A 21,905-nucleotide genomic window follows, 5' to 3' on the forward strand; every position below is an offset into this window, starting at 1 on the left:
TTTTAAATAAATAAATATTTTAAATATTTTAGGTAGAAAACACTATAGGTCTCTCAATCATATTCAAAAAAATTTTATCACTTAATTTTTAAAATTTTCAAAATGATCATCCAACTAATCAGATTTTATTTTTGGTTCATTTCCGTTAGGTGCCATCAACTGTTTGATGAGAGGGTAAGATGACAATTCAAAATTGATAAAATATCAATTTAGTCCTCAATTTTACATATTGTGTCAATTTGTTTATAATTTCTAATAAAACTTACCTCAATATTTACATATTATCTCAATTTAATTTTAATTCTAAAAATTTAAAATATATATAAATAAATATTTTCAAAAATTTAAAAGTTATATAATGTTTTTTAATTTTATTTATTTATTTAGAAAGAAGAAAATCTCAAGAAAATCTTTATTCTACAAGTTATATTAAAAAGTGTCCCGTACAATAAAATATTTAAAAATAAATATATAAAAAATAAAATACACTAGAGTATACCAACGTATCAACTGTTTAAAAGTGACGTTCAAGTTAAAATTTCCAACAAGAAAGTGAGTATTTTAAATGTTTCCTAAAAGTTGAGTAACCTGAAATATACTTTACCCAAATATTTTTTAACGCAGAACAAGACTTGAAATCTTAGTTATATAATTACATATATAAACCTTGGTACTCATAAGTACTATTAGAATCATATTTCCACTTATAATTTTCCCAACAGTACAGTAGTGGTCTTGACATAAAAGCTTCAATCTCAACCTAGGTCCCAGGCAGTAAGGGTAAATCTTAAATTGATGTTGTATCAATACATATGCTTACATATTACTAACAGTACCATATAACACCTACAACGTTCATGATTTATCACCTTCAACTTTCCATTTTCAATTCCTCAAAAACTTTATTCAGTCCTGAGGATGATTTTCATTTAGTATTCAAGAGACCCCATTGATGCAACAGAACTTCTCAAGTCCTGTCTGCTCATGTAGTCACCGCAGTGGTTGCCATTGCTGCTGCTGGTGGTAGCAGTGGTGGTGGCGTTAAGCCTTTGGTTCGGAATAGAAGTAGCAGGATTCTGACCTTTCCCCATTTGTTGTACTTCAAGTGGGGATAGTATCTTGATATACCACACATTGTTCACGAATTCCCTGATGATCACAAAAGAACAACGAAAACCTTGAAACACATTAAACTATAAAGCCAATGTTCTAGCGATGCAAACTAGACTCAACTAGATAACTCCCAAGTATTTTAGATTGGTAATACAGACTCGACTCTAGTGAAGACTAATGACTGGTATAGCATCCAACCATACCTTCAACCTTGGTGAATGTACCATAAAGGTCATTATACTAATAGTTGGATTGCATTTTATCTACTCTGCTCAAAAAATGGGTAAATTAACCAATGTATATTAGATCAACGAGCAAACTAATCCTATTAAAAATTTCATTCATTTCTACTGTTAAAAATTGATCCCTATATATCAGAATGAGGTGCACATGGCATGCCATGTGTAACTTTTTAATTAATCTGTCAACAATGCCAGTTTTTAACAGTAGAAATAGATGATTTTTTTAACAAAAATAACCAATTTGCTCTTTGATCTAACATACAAAGACTAATTTACCAATTATTTAGTAAAAGGGGCAAAATGCAACCTGATTCCTACTTCAGGAGCCTCCACGGTACTTTTATACCCTTCCTTAACCCGTTCATTTGCTTGAAACTGTTTAGCATCAACAAATACTTTTAATCCTATACAGCACATTAAGAACACTGAAAATCCTTTTCTGGTTTGCCTTCGATTGATACCTCAAATTTTATATCTAAATTCTAGTAAATACCATAAAATATATTTTCCAGTACTTCTAGTCTTCTAAACACTCCACTTTCCGGACATAAAATGTGTAGTTCTAGACTTATGGTCCCCACTTCCCCCCATGGTAGGCAATGCCTTCTCTTCCATAATTTTAGTCACTTGTAGACTAGTACCATAGATGCAATTTTATAAGTTTCCTATTCTTAGGAACCAAGTGTAGGAGACTATCAAAAAGTTGTTAGATTTTTCTGGACCTGATAATCCACTAAGCATATTCCTACATCCATTTAAACCGACTACTCCATTTTCAGTATCACGGTATCTTCATAGATGCAATATTTCAACAAACATAGCTAGAATAAGCAATAATGAGAGCTATCATCAAGAAATTTGATGCAATAATAATACAGAGGTTTTTTCACAGCTATCTTAATAGTCCAGACAATTCTTTCAAGAATAAATAGTGCAGTTTGGAACTTACTGCCATGGGTCATCACCAAGGAGAAGAATATCGTTCTCCCTGTCAACAAATACAAGCTGCCAGCCTGATCTCTGAGGGTCCTCTAATTGGCGTTCAAGGCCAAATAGTCGAGCAAGCTCACAGCGCAGCTCATCATAGCTGCCAAACTTGGAAATATCCAATGAGCGCCCAAAGGACCCCGACTTGTGAACCTGTCAACACGCATTAGATAGAAAACCATGAGAATCACATGCCATGAGACAATCCAGTTATGAAGTTTAGACAGTCTCCAACAGATATCATCAAATCCAATACAGTATGACCAGTACACAACTTTGTGATAACTAAACGAATTGATTTATACGCCATACTAACTAGATAAGACAGCTCCACATATTTGACCAATCTAAAAATAATCAAAGATACATTTGAAAATATAAGGGAAAATGCTATTACCTTGACAAAGGTTCCAGTTGGAGGGTTTACTTGGTCCACATTTTCAGAGGACTGCAAGTAACCTGATTCATCGACACAACTTGAGGCAGTCATGTCTGAATTAAGAGGAAAATCTGTGCCAGAAGCACTTGTGAAATTTGAAGCAGCGTACGGAAGGGACATTGAATCATTTTCATTTCTGATGCTTTTCGGGTTTGTCATCCCATGATGCAGCATAAGAGACGAAGAATCAATGCTAACCCCAAAGAGAAGATTGTTCTGTGGATCAGTTGCATTGTGGTAAGCAGAATACTCCCTTCCAGGAAATGGAGGTAATAAGTTGTGAAGTTCAGATGCATTTGATTGTGCAGTTCCCAACTGTTCAACCTGGGGAAGTACAGAGTTGGCCACTCTGGATGAAAGCCGTGGTTCAATAGCTGCAGGCTTGGACAAGAAAGTAGAAGAAGAGAGGATTGGGTTTGATCCATTCAAGTTGAGTAAATGGGAAGCTCCCATCTGGGATAATGAGCCTAAGATACTTTGCATAGAAGAAACATCAGATGTAGCTATGGAGTTCCCAAGATGGTCGGAAAATGTCGACTGCTGGCATTGTGAATCAACAGCTGGCAGAGATGACTGCGCTTGGTTGGCAGACACAGAAGGAAAAGCAGGGATTACATCAGAAATCTGCTGCGGAACAGGTGGCAGTTGCTGTGTTTCTTGAGACTGTCGCTGCTGCTGCTTCTGTCGCTGGTCATTGTACAAATTGGGGCACTGCAACTGCTGCAGAAGTTGAACCTGTGAAGCAGTCTGATTCTCCTGAAAACTTGGAAGAAACCCATTTTGTGTTTGGGACTGTTGTAACATTTGCCTCTGAACTAGAGCAGGCGACCCAGTGGATGTGCTCTGGTTTTGCTGGCATTGCAAGAGAGATTGAGAGCCTATTTTGGAGGAATCAACCGTCCTCATATCCTGAAGTGCTGCAGTCACCATTGCTTGGTAAAGATCAGGTTGTACACCTGGTATTGAAGAAGTATCAAGCCTTGGTTGCATCCAAGGTGCAACTCCAAATCCTTGGAAGTTTAAAGACTGAAGTCCTTGATCCCCAACCCCACCTTGAAGCCACATCAATTGGGAATTAATGCTCATATCACCATCTTTGAAAGCTGATAACAAAAAACTAAACTGATTCAGTACAGAAAAGGGAAACGCCAGGTAAAGAAGATACTCTGCAACTCCAATCATCAAATAGCAATGGTTTTAGCATACCATGGAAGGAGGGTAGTGTAGACGGCCATGGTCGCTTCAGCCGCAGGGGGAAGGGAGATGGATACATAGGGAAGGTTGTTAACGGTTCAATCTCCCACAAGGAAACTCTTGGCTGCCTCTCTCCTGCAGTAGATTCATCCCAGCCAACCTGGAAATAGTAAAAGCTTTCATGTCAGCAATTAACGCATTGTCTTTTAAGCCAATTTGAAGAGGAGGAAAAGATCAAATATCAAAAATACAATAATGGACATAGAAACTTCAAAAAACCTTAACAGAGCGCCAATGCGAATTTGGCCAGCGAACAGGATCTAAGTCACTAATGCCAGTTATTGTACCCATGTATCTGCTTAAAAAAAAATTGTTAAAACAACTGACCACCTATATTTGTCAATGATACTAAAGTCAATTCACTGATAAAAAAATATAAGTATTTACTTGAGGAATATAAACCATTACTGTGGAACACAACACCATAAACTATAAGCAATTTGGGGAAGCAAGAAAACATTCAGAAATCTAAGACCTACCGTCGGACACTTGACTCTTCTGTCTCAAACAGCATTCTAAACCGCATGCCTACAGAAACCCGGGTGTGAGAGATAGCTTTAACATACTTGGCAAGAGGAATGACAAACTCTGAAGGACTAGCCCTGCAATCAAGCTACTGTTAATGAACAAGTCTTTGTTGTACTAAGCATCAGCCTTTCTCAACTAGTATTAGGTAGTTGACCTTGGGTTGTAAAATATAGTAAAACGGCTATTGGTTGCAGCCGCATGAGCTGCAGCAGCAAGAAGACCAATGTGCATGCTATCACTTGATAAAACAGAAGAAGGCATAACAGTCTGAGGACGGTTTGCTCTCCGTATACCCAACAACAATTGATTCTTATCATTCCTGGTAAGAAAACCAAAAAAACAGAACAGGAATCAGAAAGAATATTGACTGCTTAGCAAGCTCATCGATCAGTAACACGACAAGAAACAGCAGTAAAGCAGTAACTGTCAACATAGAAATGTGCACCCTACAGCTAGCAAACCTGAACCAAAACTGAAAACCAGACCAAAGCAATTTGACCAAGGAAAGTTGCCCAGAACGACCAGAACTAAAATTAAAAACAATTTGATTACAAAATAGCTTGAACCTAAAGCAACCCAAACATAAAATGACCCAATTTTTTACTACCAGAAGTGACCCAACCCACTCAATTGGCACTTTTAGTGCACATAAAGCAATGCATGCCACTAGGCTCATCACTTCAGAAATGAAAAACATAGAAAATATATCCATATGCCAAAAAATAAGCATTCATATTTGTTTTGCTGCCAAACCAAGCAGGATGATTTCACTAGATTGATTCAAGTCCCATCAGGGGTTTGAAAGCTATTATCAGAATACAGTCAATCAAAGAGCAAAGGACTAAGTCACCAAATAAAACTATTTACCAGATAAAAAGGACTGAGTCACCAGCAACTAGTCTCTTTGCACTTACAAAAACACTCCACCCGGTTGTAAGAAGATGCCTCTTTGGCTGACCTGCATATGAGAGCAGAGACAAACTGATTAATAGTTGGAAATGCAACCATTGAAATCCAAAACCTTTTCATCAAAAAAGAATCCATCTCCAAATTCATACAACATTGGATCTCATCAAGTAAATCGTGCATATTAGAAATATTCCCAAGTTCTCAGATGTTATTCTCACAGAATTGCTACCAGTTAATAGACAAGAGTATTAAATGTTTTCAACAAAAGCCCCAACATAGACAGCTGATTAAATATTTGCAATCCCCTCATTTTCTTATGAATGGAAAAGGACTTACAGACTTAGTCACATCAAAGCCACATCATGAAGATTATAAAGATAAATCGATTATGGAAAACTGCCAGAAATATGTTTCATTTCCATCCAACACATCCACCACATCTGAAGCATATATTTCAAAAAGAGTGGATTAAATTTACTTGCGAAGATCATCATACTTCACAATGTGCTAAGACCAACATGAACCAATATTTCAGTCCAGAAAAAGATGCCTGAACAAGTGAAAGGTGAGAAACAACTAAAACTTACTAAAAAATGGACATGTGGACTCAGCATAAACAGAGCATACAGCCAGCAAAACAAACGTGAAAGCATTATTTGTAATATCTTATTAAGAAATATCCCATCCAATATTTTTTCCTTATTCATCAGAAAAAACTTCATTTGTAAGATTCAGACGTAACCGTAAAGAAAATATCTAAATCTCAGGTCCAAAGATTCTTAGCCACGATTTAACCAGAGCAAAAACTACTACAGAATATAACAAGGATATGTCCTGGCTCATCAACTAAATCTATCTTTATGAATTATCGTTTAAAACTTCTAGAAACAACCATATAAAACACCAAACGGTTAAGAAATGTTACAGCACACCAAAAAGTTAATAAACAGAATATAAGCTTAATACAAAAATAAATAAATAATATGACAAATAAAACAATGAGATCATGAAAATTCGGAAGTTCATCAAAAAAACAAAGTTGGAACACATTTGAAAAAAGCTATTTTAATCACTCGCCTCGAAATATATGTCTAAATTTCCACTCATTGTCATGAAGATCCCTGGCAATCAACTCTTGAGCTGGTGGTTGCTGGGTGTAGTCCTGAAGGTACAATAAACATTTACTTTAGAAAAAACTAATTACAAAGTCAACGTGCAATAATTCAAGTAAAAGCAGAAGCTAGTTAATTGAATTGCTTGTAACCAACTAAAACTTACAAGAGGAGGAAAGACTTTCTCAGCAGCACGGCGAGGAACAGAGAATCCTCCATGAGTGCTAGTGTCACTTGCTGTTAGTGTTTTACAAAAATAATTGGTTGGCTGTCTGCTGGGAGCACCTAGTTCTGCAGGCAGTAGGTAGACATCCTTTTGCTCTTGCTACAAGAATGCTTTCAAGTCAAGAAACAAGAAAAAGAAAAGATTACCAAGTACTAAATCTTCAAACAAAGTTTAAGTTCCATACTGGACTCAGTGGCTGCAAGGTCATTTGAGCATACACTTCATCTGTTTCCACATCTGCCTGTACTTGAAAGAATAAAAGACTTGATAAGCAACCAACTAAAGTTCCATAAAAACCAAGGTAGTCTATACAGGCATTTAACTTACATGCATGGTCACATTGTGAAGCTGACAGATAAGTTGTGGGGGTAAGCTCGGATAGTTCGGTATATGAGCATCTACTTCCTTGTTAGTAGAAGCAGCAACCTGCAGAGGGAGTCATAAACACCAAAAGTAGGCTAAAATATCAGAAGAATATACATTTCCTTATAGACTGCTCTTCCTTTTGAGGAGCTTCACCAGCAATTCATGCATTAACAACAAGAAAAGTGGGGATAAATTCAGCAATACTAAAATGGTAGGCCCAAGAAAATCATATCACTACAGATCAATGGGAAAAGAAATTATATACCATCCTTACATAGCTTCTTAAACTCTGTATAATCATTAAAAAAACTTCTGCTAGTAAACTATGATAAATGATGCAGGCATACTTACCTGTTCACTATGACCTTGTGGAAAGTAAACAACTCGGCTTCCAACAGGTGGAAGAGAAACCAAAGGACCAGCACATGCATGCCAAAGTTCAGAATTCAAACATTTCTTCTCCCCTGTACAAAAATATTTCTCAATTTCATAATTTCGAAAAAAAAAAAGAAAAAAAATGAAAGTTCATACAGCTCTATGCTTAAGGAAACTACTAGAAAAAAGCTAAAAAGCAGATACCTTCCTGAGTTTGCTGATTCAACCCTGATGAAGAGAGTCTCATTCTTAAAATCTAAAAACAAAAAAGGGGGTTTTTTTTCTATTCAAACGAAAAAAAAAAAAAAGAGTAGTTGAAAAAGGAAACTACAAGTACCCTAATTATTGAAGAACATTGAGGATTCATATAACATCATCCATAGTAAAAAGCAAAAGAAGGAAAAACCCACCCCCCACCCCCCCTTTTCTCCACCAGAAGTTTCTAAACCTAAGTTTAAAATATCCAAATAAAAAATAAAAAAACAGAAGTACCCTTTACTCAGAAGGGCTTCATGAAGCTCAGATCTTACTTCTTTTTCACATTAAATTTTTTTTATAAATAAAAAATAAAACTTCGTAAAGCTAAAAACCCTAGCTTTTTACTTCACCAGATCTCTGGTTTCTTAAGCCAAACTCTCATACCAAAAATGTTCCTTTAGTCTGGAGCTGCTATTAGTTGAGTTATAGAAATAAAACTAGAAAATGATACTTTTTTCAGATATATATATATATTGGATTGTTTTTGGGTGCGTGTGTCAGAGAGAGCGCTGAAGGACTGAACTGCAGGTGGGAATGGGAGAGAGAGAACCAAAAGTAATTTTTTTAAAAATATAAAAATAAAACAGAAAAGGTGAAATCAGCAATGAGTCCAGTAAATTTGGTATGTACTATGTATTCTATTTACATTATTTAATTTATTGAAAATTTCAAATACATGTGATATTTTTATATATTTATCAAAAGTGATAGCCTGACCTATTAATAAATTTTTTTATTTAATTATAAAAGTTTATAAAATAATCCTTTAATTATTTAATTTATTTTTTGTCATCAATTAGCTTATATAAAAACAAAACACTCGAAAATTTAAGATAATTAGATGATCAAAAATATAAAATTGAATAATTCAGTAGCTATTTTGTAATTTTTCATAATTGGTTAACTAAAAATATTAATAGTTAGATGATCAATTTGTAACTTTTCATAATTGGATGACAAAAATTGAAATTTACTATTAGTTAAGTGACTATTAATATAGTTTACCATTTTATTAAATTATCTTTCAAATTTCTAAAAGTCTAATACTTGCCTCAAATGACATTACACACTGGTATAAGTATCATGGAGACTTTTTATTAGAAGTTAAATTCTATTTTACTTATTTTACTCAAAAATGGATAAATTAATCTTTGTAAGTTAGATAAATGAGCAAACTACTCATATATGTTAAGATTTTCACTATTTCAACTGTTAAAAATTGACATGCCTGACGAAATAATTAGATAGTTACATGTGACTTGCCACTTGTACCTCATACTAGCGTACAAAGACTAATTTTAACAAAACAAATAGATAAATTTTAACAAAAAAAAGACTAATTTACTTTTTAATTTAACCTATAAGGCATAATTTACTTTTTTTTTTTAATTCAACTCCAAACTAAGTGCAGAAGTGAATTATTAAAAAAAGAAGTGAAGATATTAAGTGTTTATGAGCCAAACCCAATTTAAAAATATGTTGAACACTTAAAACTCTGCTAAATATAAATTCAATTCAAGTGATTCATGCTTGTATTTTATACATATATATATATTGTTTTTTATAAAAATTAAAAGTTAATCTTTAATAATTGTATTAATTTTAAATATACATAACTAAAATATATTTAAATGCTTAAATTTTTGTATATAATTATAAGGCTTTGTTTAGCATTACTTCTAAAGTATTTTGTATTCTCAAGAAGTAATGCTAAAAGTATTTTTATATAATTATAAAGTATTTTGTTTAAAATATTTTTTGGGTTAAAAAGCACAGTTAAAATTTTCTGTTTCTTATTTTGGTTAAAGAAATATTTTTGCAAAAAACTTTTAAAAACTCAAACGCTCTCTCTGACACACGCACCCAAAAAAATCCAATATATATTTATTTCTGAAAGAAGTATCATTTTCTAGTTTTATTTCTATAACTCAACTAATAGCAGCGACAGTTTGGGATGAGAGTTTGGCTTAAGAAACCAGAGATTGGTGAAGTAAAAAGCTAGGGTTTTTAGCTTTACAAAGTTTTATTTTTTATTTATAAAAAAAATTTAATGTGAAAAAGAAGTAAGATCTGAGCAAAAATGGCCTCACGAGGAGGTAAAAACTTGTACTGATTATTCACATGTTGATATATTCGCGTGGAATTTAATCCAATTCTCATTCGGACTCCCTTGGAAGTCGATAGGATGCAGATCATTGAGGTCCTGATGTGCCACTAGAATCAATTGCTTGAACCCGACGCAACACCCTATCCGACTCATGCATCTCCACGGTAGCGTACATTACTAATGGCACTTTCACGTGCCAAATGTTGGGATTCACCAAGAATTCTGACAGGATGTATTCCCAAATTGTCGGATCCTCGTATGGCGTCCATACAAACTATATTAAAGTATAAAAAAATTAGTTATATATATTATTAAATCTCAAATCAAATATCGTACTAAAATAATTCAAATTAGAAAAAAATACTTACCTCTGCTTTAGAACGTGGGTCTAACAGAATCCTTATATCTCACAACTCCTTCGGTAGTCTCGCGTAACTCGGCCCATGATCCCACCTATTGAAATAACTTGTTAACAGAATCATTTAAACTTTAAATTATTTTATCATGGTAAATAGGTTATCTAATGAATTTTACCTTGTTACGAGTGGGAACGTGTAAGGGTAGTTTGCTTCAAGACGTAAAAATGACAATCGATACCGCGCCTATGACTGCAGTAGTAGCATGCAAACACCAATTTTAATTTTTCGTAGTTACGTCGACCGACACATCTCCCAGTATAAGGTCGCCAACACAGCAAATCCCCAACTGAGTTTGCCCGCTTCTCTAAAGTTGACAAGTTTCAACAACCACCTTAAATGGACGAGATTTCATGACTTATCTGGCATTAGGATACCCCTTGATTATCATAAGATGTGAGTCAGAGCGTGTTGTTCTCTTTCGAGTTGTTCTATTTCGACTTATATCTGGCCTCCAAAAATTGTCTTCGGAACCAGCCCTAAAAGTTCATTGCATAAAAATTTCCAATTAGCGTGAATAGTCCCAGTCACTACGAACCCATCCACTGGTAACCCGAGCTGTAATTGTACATCTTCCAAAGTGATAGCACATCCGCCACATGAAAGATGAAAAGTGTGCGTCTTGGGTCTCCACCTTTCCACCAACACGCTTACGAGTGTCGGGTCCAACTTACACCCTCTATCTACAAGGGTCATGTGCGGAAAGCTAGTTTCTCTCAAGTATGGTTCGATTAAGGGTGATGGAGGAGCAGGTAGATTACGAATTTTGGATTGTAAAATTCGATCTTCTGCCTATTCAAGGAAAAAAATAAAAAATATTAAATTCAAATATAACAAAAAATATAAAAATTATACAACATTAAAATATAATAAGAAATATTCTTACCATTTGCAATTGATCGACGGAAACATGGTTCTTAACATGATGGATTAGAGAATTTGTCATTGATAATTTCAAAAAACCCAAAATAATTTGTATTAGAAAAAAATAATTTAAGAAAATGTTGAGATAATTTAATTAATTAAATAAATAAAATTGAGAGAGCAAAAAAAATAGTGAATTTAAGTGGGCATTGAGAGGAATTTGAGAGAAAATTAAGAATGTGAGAGAGTTGAGATTGAATTGGAAAAGAAAATGAAATTGGGGGTTATAGTAAAAAAATTGACCATTTGGAGGGGTAACGACTAATTAAATAGTCATTGGAAAAGTAGTCGTTTTTTTTGAACCGTTGGGAAAAACGCTTCCAGCGTTTTCCAGGCAACACACTGAAAACGCTTCCAACTAGAAGTGTTTTTCCTACAAATCACTTGAAAACGCTTCCAACTAGAAGTGTTTTTCAAAAGATGGCCTATTCCCGTAATTTTTTCTAAAATTGGTCTATTCATGTAATTTTTTTTTCCGGCATTAATTGGTAAATTAGTCGAAATCAGCAATCAATTAATACATTTTTTGTTTTCAAGGTTGAAAACTTATACAGTTGTATTCTATATAGATTGTTAAATTTATTGAAAATTTCAAATACATGTGATATTTTTATATATTTGTCAATGGGTAAACTATACTAGTAGCCACCTAACTATTAATAAATTTCTTTTTGGTTATTTAATTATGAAAATTTACAAAATGATCATTTAATTATTCAATAAATTCTAAAAATAAGGTTGTTTAGTAAATTTTGAAAAATATAGGAGTGGGTTCAACTTTTATTTTTATCAGGTTGTGTTTTATTAGATTTAATGAGTTTAGAAGTTATTGGGTTAATGATTTAGGTTTAAGTTTATTGAAATGAGTTTAGTGGGAAATATATTTATTATATATTATAAAAATAAATATATTTCAAATAATATAATATAATATACGTAAGTTTTTTCGATCAATTTGGTTTTGAAATTAAAAAATTGAGAACCAACAAACAAAACCGAAAAACTAATGTTGAACCGACAAGACCGCCAAAATCGACTAAATCGTAACATGCCAAATGATTATAGTATGTTCTTGCATGCATCACAAGGCTAAATATTCGTTAAACCATGGCTCAAAGCCAACCATAAAATAACCTTCAAATTATATCCTTTAAAGAAAACATTATTATAACATGAAACTAGAATATATATATAACATGAATAAACCTAGTGGCGGAGCCAGGATGGTAATCTTGGGGAGGGCCAAGCTAAAATTAGACGTGCTACATAACAATCAATTTAAATATATAAACAATCGATTCAAAAAAAGCAACATTCCAACATAACAATCGATTTAAACATATAAAAAATCGATTCAAAAGAAGAAGAAACAATATTCCACCATAAAAATCGATTTAAACATATAAACAGTCGAATCAAAAGAAGTCATATTCCAACATGATAATTGATTTAAACATATAAACAATTGATTTAAAAGAAGCAGTATTCCAACAATTAAGAAGAAATATCATATCATTACTTAAAATTGTGCACGACGTTCTTTCAAAGAAATAAAATCACTAAATATAGAGTCCGAATCAAAAGTTTCAGCAATCTTTCTCTCAATATAAACAACAAGATTATCTGTAAGAAACTCATCCTCCATTGTTGCGAAGCCTTGTTTTGACAAATTTCATCGCCGAAAATGCTCTTTCTGTAGTTGCAATTGAAATATGAAAAGTCAACAGAAGATGAATTAATCTATTAACAAGAAAATATACCTTTGACATCTGTGTCTCTGCTAATCCTTGGCAAAGATAAAAAATTGTCTACAAATTTTACAATTTCGGATGATTTGGAACATTTTGCTTATAATGTTGCAGTTGATACTTCAAGATTACTTTCTCTTCCTCAGTGAAATTAAAAGGATAATATTTTTTCACAACACAACAAATGGAATCCTTATTGAAGGATTTATAAGCATCCTTAGGATCCAAAGTAGAGCTAAGGGTAAGAGGATCAATTGTCCATTCATTAAATCTACTATTTAGCTCAAGAAGTTGAGAATCTATAACAGCATTAAATATCTCAACCCGATAATGGTGCTCCATATTGAAATCAACATGTTAGTGATGACCATGTTTTACCACATATGGAGAATCCATATCAATAACCTCAATATTGTGCTTTTCACAAAATGCTTTCACAACTTCCAACAAATTGTCTCAACCATCTTCTCTCAACTTTTGTATCAAAGTTTTGGTGTTTGAGGCTAAGTACATAGCCTTTACTATATCTTGAGATTTTTGTTGTAGATGTTGAGAAAGAATATTTGTAATACCCATTATCTCTTTCACTAGATGTAAGATAAAAACAAAATCAAAAGATGTAATCTTCTTATTTGTTACAGCTACATCCCCGCGGACAGAATAATTAGAGCCACTTTCAATAACATTTTCTAGAACAAATCAAGTAGCGTTAAACATCCTTATCAAGCTACAAATAGAACTAAAATGATAGCTCCAACATGTTTCTCTAACTCGTTTCATAGTGCCAATTTGGTTAAGTCCTTTACTAGTTTCAAGTTCATCAATTGCCAACATATTTGCAATTTCAATTGCTTGGGCAGCTTGCAATTGATCATGACATTTGCAAGAGGCACTAATTATATTAACAATGAAGTTCAAATCAGAGAAAAAACTTATGAATAGAAATTACCTCTCGAGAAGCAACAATTAATGCCAACTAGAGTTGATGAGCTAATCAATGAACATAATATGTATAGGGACAATCATCTAAAAACAATGCTTGCAAACCGTTCCATTCACTCCGCATGTTGCTAATACCATCATATCATTGACCTCAGATATTTTGAACATCAAGACAATGCCGAGAAAGAACAACACATATTTCCTCTTTCAAAGTTATTTTTGTAGTATCTTGGAAATGTACAAGATCAAAGAAACGCTATTTTATAAATCTTTTCTCATCAACATATCTTTAAACAATTGTCATTTACTCCCTTTTAAATTCATCGCATGCCTCATCAATAATGATACAAAATTTAGAATCTCCAATGTCTTCACAAATCTTATGACGCACTTTATTTGCAAGAATATGTAAAATCTCCTTTTGGATCATATGAGAAGTATATTTAACATTTCTTGGAGTATTGTCTAAAACAACTTTGGAAACTTTATCACTATAGGAAGCTAACAATGTAATAAATTCATGAAAATTACCTTGATTTCTTGAATTATAGGTTTCATCATGACCTCTAAAAGCACATCCTTGCAAAGTTAACCATCAAACAACATCAATTGAAGTCTTGACTCGTAAGCGGTTACCTTCTTTTTTATCTAAACTTTATGCATTTATAACCTTGTCAATGTGCCGAGATTGATTTAACAAATCTTGACAACTTTTCTCAGCATTATTATGTGGAGAGCATGGATCTTGGCCAACATGATTCAAGAAAACACACATTTTTCCATCATTAACTTTTTTCAATTATTAAAACTTTTAATAGTGAATGTATCCATTCCATGACGAACAATATGTTTTGAGAAAAGATACCATGAGAAACAATATGTTGCATCTTTAGTAGGGGAATACTCCAACCAAGGAAATTTGCAAAACCAAGAAGACTAAAATCTTCGGGGATGCTTGTCACCAGAAAGTAGGTATTCAGACAAACGTATTTGATATGACCCTATTTCTAAATATGCTCGAATGACTTCATCTCACTGATTAACATGATATTCCCATATTTGAGGACGTAATCCTGAATCCCACTCTAGATTATTAATATCAAAAGTAAGATTTGGATGATCTTCACTTTCAAGTCTTGGACATTTAGAAGTATTAGCTTTGATAGTTGGAGAATCTTCATTGTTCACTGGTCGACTCGCATCACAAGTATCACTACTTTTCCTCTTAAAAAAGTATCAACTGTCTTTACCTTCTTCATTTTTTGCAGTCGACCTGAAACTTAATTTTATAAAATTATAAAAAATAATATCCTGCAATAATGAGAATTCTAGAAAATGAGAAGGCTTCACCGAGAACAAGTGAAATAAGGCGTAGCAAGTCACAGAAAATGTAAAGACTCTATGACATGCCAATTGTATTTGATTTAGTCTAACTTTGTGTAATGGGGTAAAATCAAATTCTATAATCCATTTTATTTCCATTTTCATATCATTCTCATTTCAATTTCATTTCATATTCAAATTTTACTTTTAATCAAACATACTCATGCTTGTGCTTGTTCAACCATTCGAAATCATACTATTCAAATTCAACTTAAAATCAAGAATTTACTAATTTTATTATTGAGATCGTAGTTGTCAATTCAAAACATAATCTTTTAAATACTAATTAAATCATTCAAAATTCATAAAAATAAAATTAATATAGCTTGATATAGTAAGGGTGGGTTTGGATGGGTGATTGGGTGCGGTGCGGTGCGTTTAGCTTACATTTTGTTTCACGCTATAGTATCGCTTCAGTATCTAATCTCACCGCCACCGCTGTTTTTACACTAACCGCAAGTAAATGCACCACCCAATCAAACTCACCCTAAATCAACTACTAATGACAAGCTTGAATATACATGGTTTATCAAGTTGACAACTTAAGTTTCCTGATCCGAAATTCACATATCTTTTGACTCAGTTAACCATTTCTTATTCCGTTTTCACTAGAATACTCATTGCTTCACAATCTATCATTTGACATAATTTTAAACAAAGTGACCAAGATTTTCTTCCTCCCCTCCACTTTGGCTGAAACTTACTATAACATTATCTAGCTATTTTTGTTTCGTTTTTACACTTCCAACAAGTTAGAAACTGTCTCCTAATCATTTTCCATAATCATTTTCCATCCAAAAACATACACATTTCACTTAATTTTATAAGCTTTCATCAATATCCTTTAATGACAACTTTTAATACACTTGATAAAATAAAAACTATTGGTATATATATGTAAAACAAGCTTCAAAGATTCAAAGTCTATTAAAAATTTGAATAAAACATACCTTATACTTAAAATTTGGAGGAAAAATGATAAAAAAATTTCTTCTTTTCTTGCTAGGCACCAATATGAAGAAGAAAGATGATAAAAGTCTGTTCATCTTTTCTTTTCTTTTTATATATATTATTATATTACTTATAAAATATTATTATTTTAAGTAAAATATTAAATAAATATTAAATTATTATTATTGAACAAAAATATCATTCAAAAGTCATCATGAGTAATTTAGCTTCGCAAGAAGATTTTCCTTTGTTTTTATCAAGAATAAAATTTTTAATATTGTTTTTAATACTATAAAAATATTGGAGGGTCTAATTATTTTTTTAGGAGGGCTATAATATATATACGAAGGGGAAATTGCAAAAATCTTAAACCTTGGGGGGGCTACTTATATTTTTTGGAGGGCCATAGTATATTTACAAATGACTAAATTGAAAAAAAATTAAACTTTGGGGGGACATGGCCCCCATGAGCCTCTACTTGGCTCTGTCGTTGGATAAACCTTTAAATACATTCCACTAAGGAGTCAATGCCATATAGTTTCATATTCTTTGAGTCTCACAATGGTGATGTGATTCGAATGGTGAGTTGGACTCTATGCACTTCACTTCAAATCTATGTGTAAGGAAACAATAATGCATTAAGTATAAATGCTTAATAAGATCTTACGGGATGTAAGCACTTACTAGCAGAGAAAGTCAAGATCGTGAAGGAAATTAAGTTGGTGAAACGTGAGAAAAGGGAGAAATGTAAAGTACCAGTTAAAAGAGATTTAGGTTCCACTGGTTCAAACTCTCGTCCTATTAAACAAGCTAGAGAAGGTAGGCCGCAGTAAGGGGCTGCTGTGATTAATACTAGAAATAAGACTCCCAACTATTCGTATTGCAAAAAGTGCCACACGGGAGAGTGTTGGAAAAAGTTAGGTGTCTACGTTAAATGTAGGTCAATGTAGCATATGAAAAGGGAATGCCTTCAATGAACAGAGCAAACACAAGCTCTGGCCCAAAATTAGAGAGCAACCCAATTACCTATGAGGGGCCATAGGCAGAATCGGGCTGTGAGTACTGTAACTACCAACGCAAACTAAGCCGAGGCTAAGCTATCCACCCTTGTTTATGCAATTAGGGGTCGTGAAGAAATGGATGTGTCAAATGTCACAATAGGTATCTTTACCATTATTCTGTCCCATACTTTGCCTTGATTAATATATGATCCACCCACTCTTATGTATCTTGTGAAATTTTAGAAAAATTAGGTGTAAGGGTAAAGGACACTACTACTGTTGTAACTGTAGTACACCCTTTAGCACATCTCGTTGTTGTAAATAAAATTTATAAAAGATGTCTGTTGGAGGTTCAAGGGGTAGTGTTTCTTGTAGATCTTCTAGAGTTACCATTTGGGGAGTTTAATCTAATTCTGGGTATGGATTGGGTAGTGGAACATTAAGTTAGCCTAGATTGTGCCTCCAAGAGGGTAAATTTAAAAATAATTGAGGGTAGAGAAATTGTTATGGTTGTGGAGTGTCGAAATTATCTGTCTAATATAATTTCTACTATAGTGACCGAAAAGTTAATTCTTAAGGGATGTGAAGCTTACCTAGCTTATGTGATGGATGAAAATGTCGATAGTACCATTTTGGATAGAATCCAAACTATTAGGGAATTCCCAAATGTGTTTCCCAAGGAGCTACACAGAATACTGTCAGATCGTAAGGTAAAATTTAGTATTGAATTATTTTCGAATCCGCTCTGGTGTCTATTGCTCCCTATTGCATGGCACCAAAATAATTACAAGAATTGAAAATACAACATTAGGAGCTTTTGGATCACGGGTTTATTAGACTTAGCATTTCTCCATGGGGAGCTCTAGTTCTATTCGTGAAAAGGATTGATAGTTCCCTAAGGCTTTGCATGAATTAGTGGCAGCTAAACAAGTTGACTATCAAAAATAAATATCCTTTGCCTAGGATAGGTGATATGGTCGACCAATTTAGAGCTGCCACTGTGTTCTCCAAAATAGATCTAAGGTCAGGGTATTATCTATTGCAAAATTAGATTCGAAAATGTAGTGGAAAATAAATTTAAGGCCCCTGAGATGATACTTTCTAAGAGGGATCGATTTAAAAGGTTCCATTTTGGGCTTAATCGTGAGATTCATATTTACTTGGTAGCTCAGAACATGGAGATGTTTGATGAGTTAGTTGAGAAAGCCAAGGCTGTTGAGGAGACTTTGGCTAAGCCGCTTTGTTTTGTGGTAACTGAATCGGGTAAGAGGACTTCTGATGGTGCATCTGGATGGCTGTCTAAGAGGAGACGTGAAATTCAGGGTTCTAATGGGAGTGTATGACATTAGTGTCGACCAAGTGAGTCTAAGTAGCAGAGTAAGGTTGTGGTTAGTAATAATGGTTTGACGGGTGGTTCTGGATGGCCGCTTTGTGTGCACTGTGAGCGTAGCCATTCTAGTGAGTGTGTAACACCCCTTACCCGAGAGCGTTTCCGGAGTCGAGCACGAGGCATTACTTAGCTTATCTTACCAATTCGGAGCTTAAAAACTAGGTTTGAAAATTTATTTCACTATTTACAGCAAATCTGTCCAATCGCGCAGCAGTTACTAAATTAATTATAACTTGAGCTACAGAACTCGAAATTTAATTCCGTAAATTTTCCCTGAAACTAGACTCATATATCTTCCTACCATAAAACTTTTAGAATTTTTGGTTCAGCCAATTAGTACAGTTTATTAGTTAAAGTCTCCCCTGTTTCACCATTCGACTATTCTGACCTCTTGTTACTAAAAATAACTTTTCTCATTATAGGATTTTCATATGCTATTCCCACTTGTTCCTACAGAAAATAGACTCATTAAGGAATCTAAGCATGTAAATTTCAACTCATAACCATTTTTGTACAATTTTTAATGATTTTTCTAAACTCAAAACAGGGGACACCAAAACTGTTCTGACCCTGTCTCACGAAAATTCACATATCTTAAAATATAAAATTCCTTTCGCTACACTGTTATTTTTCAATGAAAATAGACTCAACAAGATTTAATTCCATATATCATTCACCCTCTAATTCATTTTATACTATCTTGGGTGATTTTTCAAAGTCACGTCACAGTGCTGTCGGAATTCTGTTTCTTTGCAAAATTTTACCCTTTTATGATTTCCATTCATAGTTTATCACCTAAACTTTTTTAACAACAAACACTTCCATACTTAACCATTTTAGCAACCATTCATCATCAAATACTTACACACCATTCTTTAGCAAAACCATAATCACAAACATACAAAATAACTAAATCCCTATACATGCCATAACTCAAACGTGATTCGATATAAAATACCGAGCAGTTGTGGTTGATAGTGTGGACGATCTCCGACTTCTTTAGGATCCTTGAAGTAGCTTTGCAATACTATAAGAGAAAGAGAAATAAAAGAAGTAAGCATAAAGCTTAGTAAGTTTACTAGCAAATAAATAACAATATTTAACTTAAATAATTAAACTCAAATGTCTATATCTCTAGTTTACTCTTTAGTTAATCTCATACTAGTTCTCTTGCTTGTTTACTTAGAATACTTGTGTACATAACTTACTCAACTCTTGCTGCATCGTTGAACATCAATTGATAGTATAATAAGTTCTTAACTCTTATAACTTACCGAGCTTGCCATTTATGCTTTAAACCGAACTTTCATGAACATGATTCGTTTACAAGCTGTTGAGCTACATTGGAATAATAAGGATACTCGGGTCTCTTGATAATAACATGCCAAAGCCATGTCCTGGACATGGTCTTACATGGGATGTTCTCATATCGGTGCCCATGCCATGTCCCGGACATGGTCTTACTGGGACCTCTCATCTCGATTATAACGCCATGTCCCAGACATGGTCTTACATGGGACCTCTCATCTCGGTGCCAATGCCATGTCCCGGACATGATCTTACATGGGACCTCTCATCTCGGTGCCAATGCCATGTCCCGGACATGGTCTTACATGGGACCTCTTTACCCAAATGTCATGACATTCGTATCCATTACCATCCTTATGTATCAACGGGACTTTTAATTTTAATTCTCTATCATTTCATGCTTAGATCATCATCAAATAAATTCATAAAATAAATTCATAGTTGCTGGAAAATAACAGCATTGATAATAAATATTGAAATATTGCATTTATTTACCGTAAACTTACCTCGGTATCAAATATAGTCCAATTCAACAACTTAGTCTTCAACTTTATTCTTCCCTTTGTCTAACCTCGAGTTTCGTTCTTCTTGATCTAAAATAGCAAATTTAACTTATTTAATACTCACATTCAACAAAACAGCCCTTGACTCTAACTTTTTCAAAATTACAATTTTGCCCCTAAACTTTACATAATTACATTTTTGACCCAAGGCTCGGAAATTAAACTTCATCCCTTATTCTTATGTTTTATGACATGATGAACATTTTCTCTTCTATGCCAACATCAAATTCCCACTCTAACATGTACTTATGAACATTAGGTATTTTTACCGATTATGTCGTTTTACTGCTTTTGCTTAAAATCGGCTAACAAAAGTTGTTTAACATAATTTCTAGCTTCATATTCTATCATAAAACATCAAAATAAACACTTTTCACCTATGGGTATTTTTCCAAATATAAACCCTAGGTTAAATTATTGCTAGAATAAGCTAAATTAAGCTACAGGACTCCAAAACGTAAAAACATTAAAAGCGGGACTTGGGATCACTTACTATGGAGCTTGGAAGCTTGAAAACCCTAACTATGGCTTCCCCTTGCTGTTTTCGTCCTAATGAAGAAGATGATGATTTTTGCCATATTTTTCCCTTTTAATTCATTTTAATTACTAGATTACCAAATTGCCCCTAACTTAAAAATTTTCTATTTCACTTATCTCATGTCCATTTTTGTCTACCAAGTTACCAATGGTATAATTACCATATAAGGACCTCCAATTTAAAGTTTCATAACAATTGGACACCTCTAACATGTAGAACTCAACTTTTGCACTTTTTACAATTTAGTCCTTTTGACTAAATTGAGTGCCCAAACGTCGAAATTTTCGAACGAAATTTTCACAAAATCATTCCGTGAAATCATAGACCATAAAAATATAAGAAAAATAAATTTTTCCTCATCGGATTTGTGGTCCCGAAACCACTGTTCCGATAACCTTGAATTTAGGCCATTACAGAGTGTCGTAAGTTGATAGGTGGATGTTTTAAGTGTGGTTCGAAAGAACCTTTTCTGAGGGATTGCCCAAATAAAGTTGAGGTTTCGTGGACTCAGAGTTCGTCACCTGCTTCTGCGCCTACTAAAGGTCGCGGTCGTGGTAGAGGTAATGGGAGACCGGTTGGGCAGTGAATTGTTACTCATATTGTTGCTATATTGGTTGAGTCTGGAGGTCCATCTTAGGTTTATGAAATTAAGGAATCGAAGGATCAAGATTCGAATGTCGAGATTGAGGGTATTTTTGCCTTATAACCTTTTTTTTATTCTCGCTGATAGATTTAGGTTCTGTGCTTTTGTAAATTTTAAATGAAGTAGCTAATAAGTAGAGAATCACGATAAAGACTATTGAATTAGGAAAAATGGTTATGAGT

The 21,905-nt window shown here is 33.6% G+C and overlaps 1 protein-coding gene and 1 long non-coding RNA gene across 3 annotated transcripts; both read right to left on the reverse strand.

The window, feature by feature from the left end:
• Positions 1–671: 671 nt before the first annotated feature.
• LOC105798094 (auxin response factor 6) lies at positions 672–7,945 on the reverse strand. Of its 2 annotated transcripts, XM_012628008.2 has the most exons (14): positions 7,756–7,945; positions 7,528–7,640; positions 7,138–7,236; positions 6,995–7,051; positions 6,751–6,909; positions 6,550–6,634; positions 5,431–5,521; positions 4,718–4,882; positions 4,515–4,637; positions 4,255–4,330; positions 3,988–4,135; positions 2,740–3,884; positions 2,305–2,495; positions 672–1,149 (listed from the first exon to the last, which is right to left on the reverse strand). In XM_012628008.2, the coding sequence occupies exons 1-14, from the start codon at positions 7,796–7,798 to the stop codon at positions 930–932; spliced, it is 2,715 nt and encodes a 904-aa protein (XP_012483462.1). In that variant the 5' UTR covers positions 7,799–7,945; the 3' UTR covers positions 672–929. The 2 variants fall into 2 exon arrangements, with proteins under 2 accessions (XP_012483462.1, XP_012483463.1); XM_012628009.2 differs by lacking the exons at positions 7,528–7,640; positions 7,756–7,945 and having other exon boundaries at positions 6,995–7,056.
• An 11,617-nt stretch (positions 7,946–19,562) lies between these two features.
• LOC128032435 (uncharacterized) lies at positions 19,563–21,077 on the reverse strand. Its single transcript, XR_008188578.1, has 3 exons — positions 21,036–21,077; positions 20,486–20,572; positions 19,563–19,698 (listed from the first exon to the last, which is right to left on the reverse strand). It is a non-coding gene; the product is annotated as an uncharacterized LOC128032435 (long non-coding RNA).
• Positions 21,078–21,905: the final 828 nt, after the last annotated feature.

The sequence above is a fragment of the Gossypium raimondii genome, chromosome 9, assembly GCF_025698545.1.
Source record: "Gossypium raimondii isolate GPD5lz chromosome 9, ASM2569854v1, whole genome shotgun sequence".
In the NCBI taxonomy this organism is placed as follows: Eukaryota; Viridiplantae; Streptophyta; class Magnoliopsida; order Malvales; family Malvaceae; genus Gossypium; species Gossypium raimondii.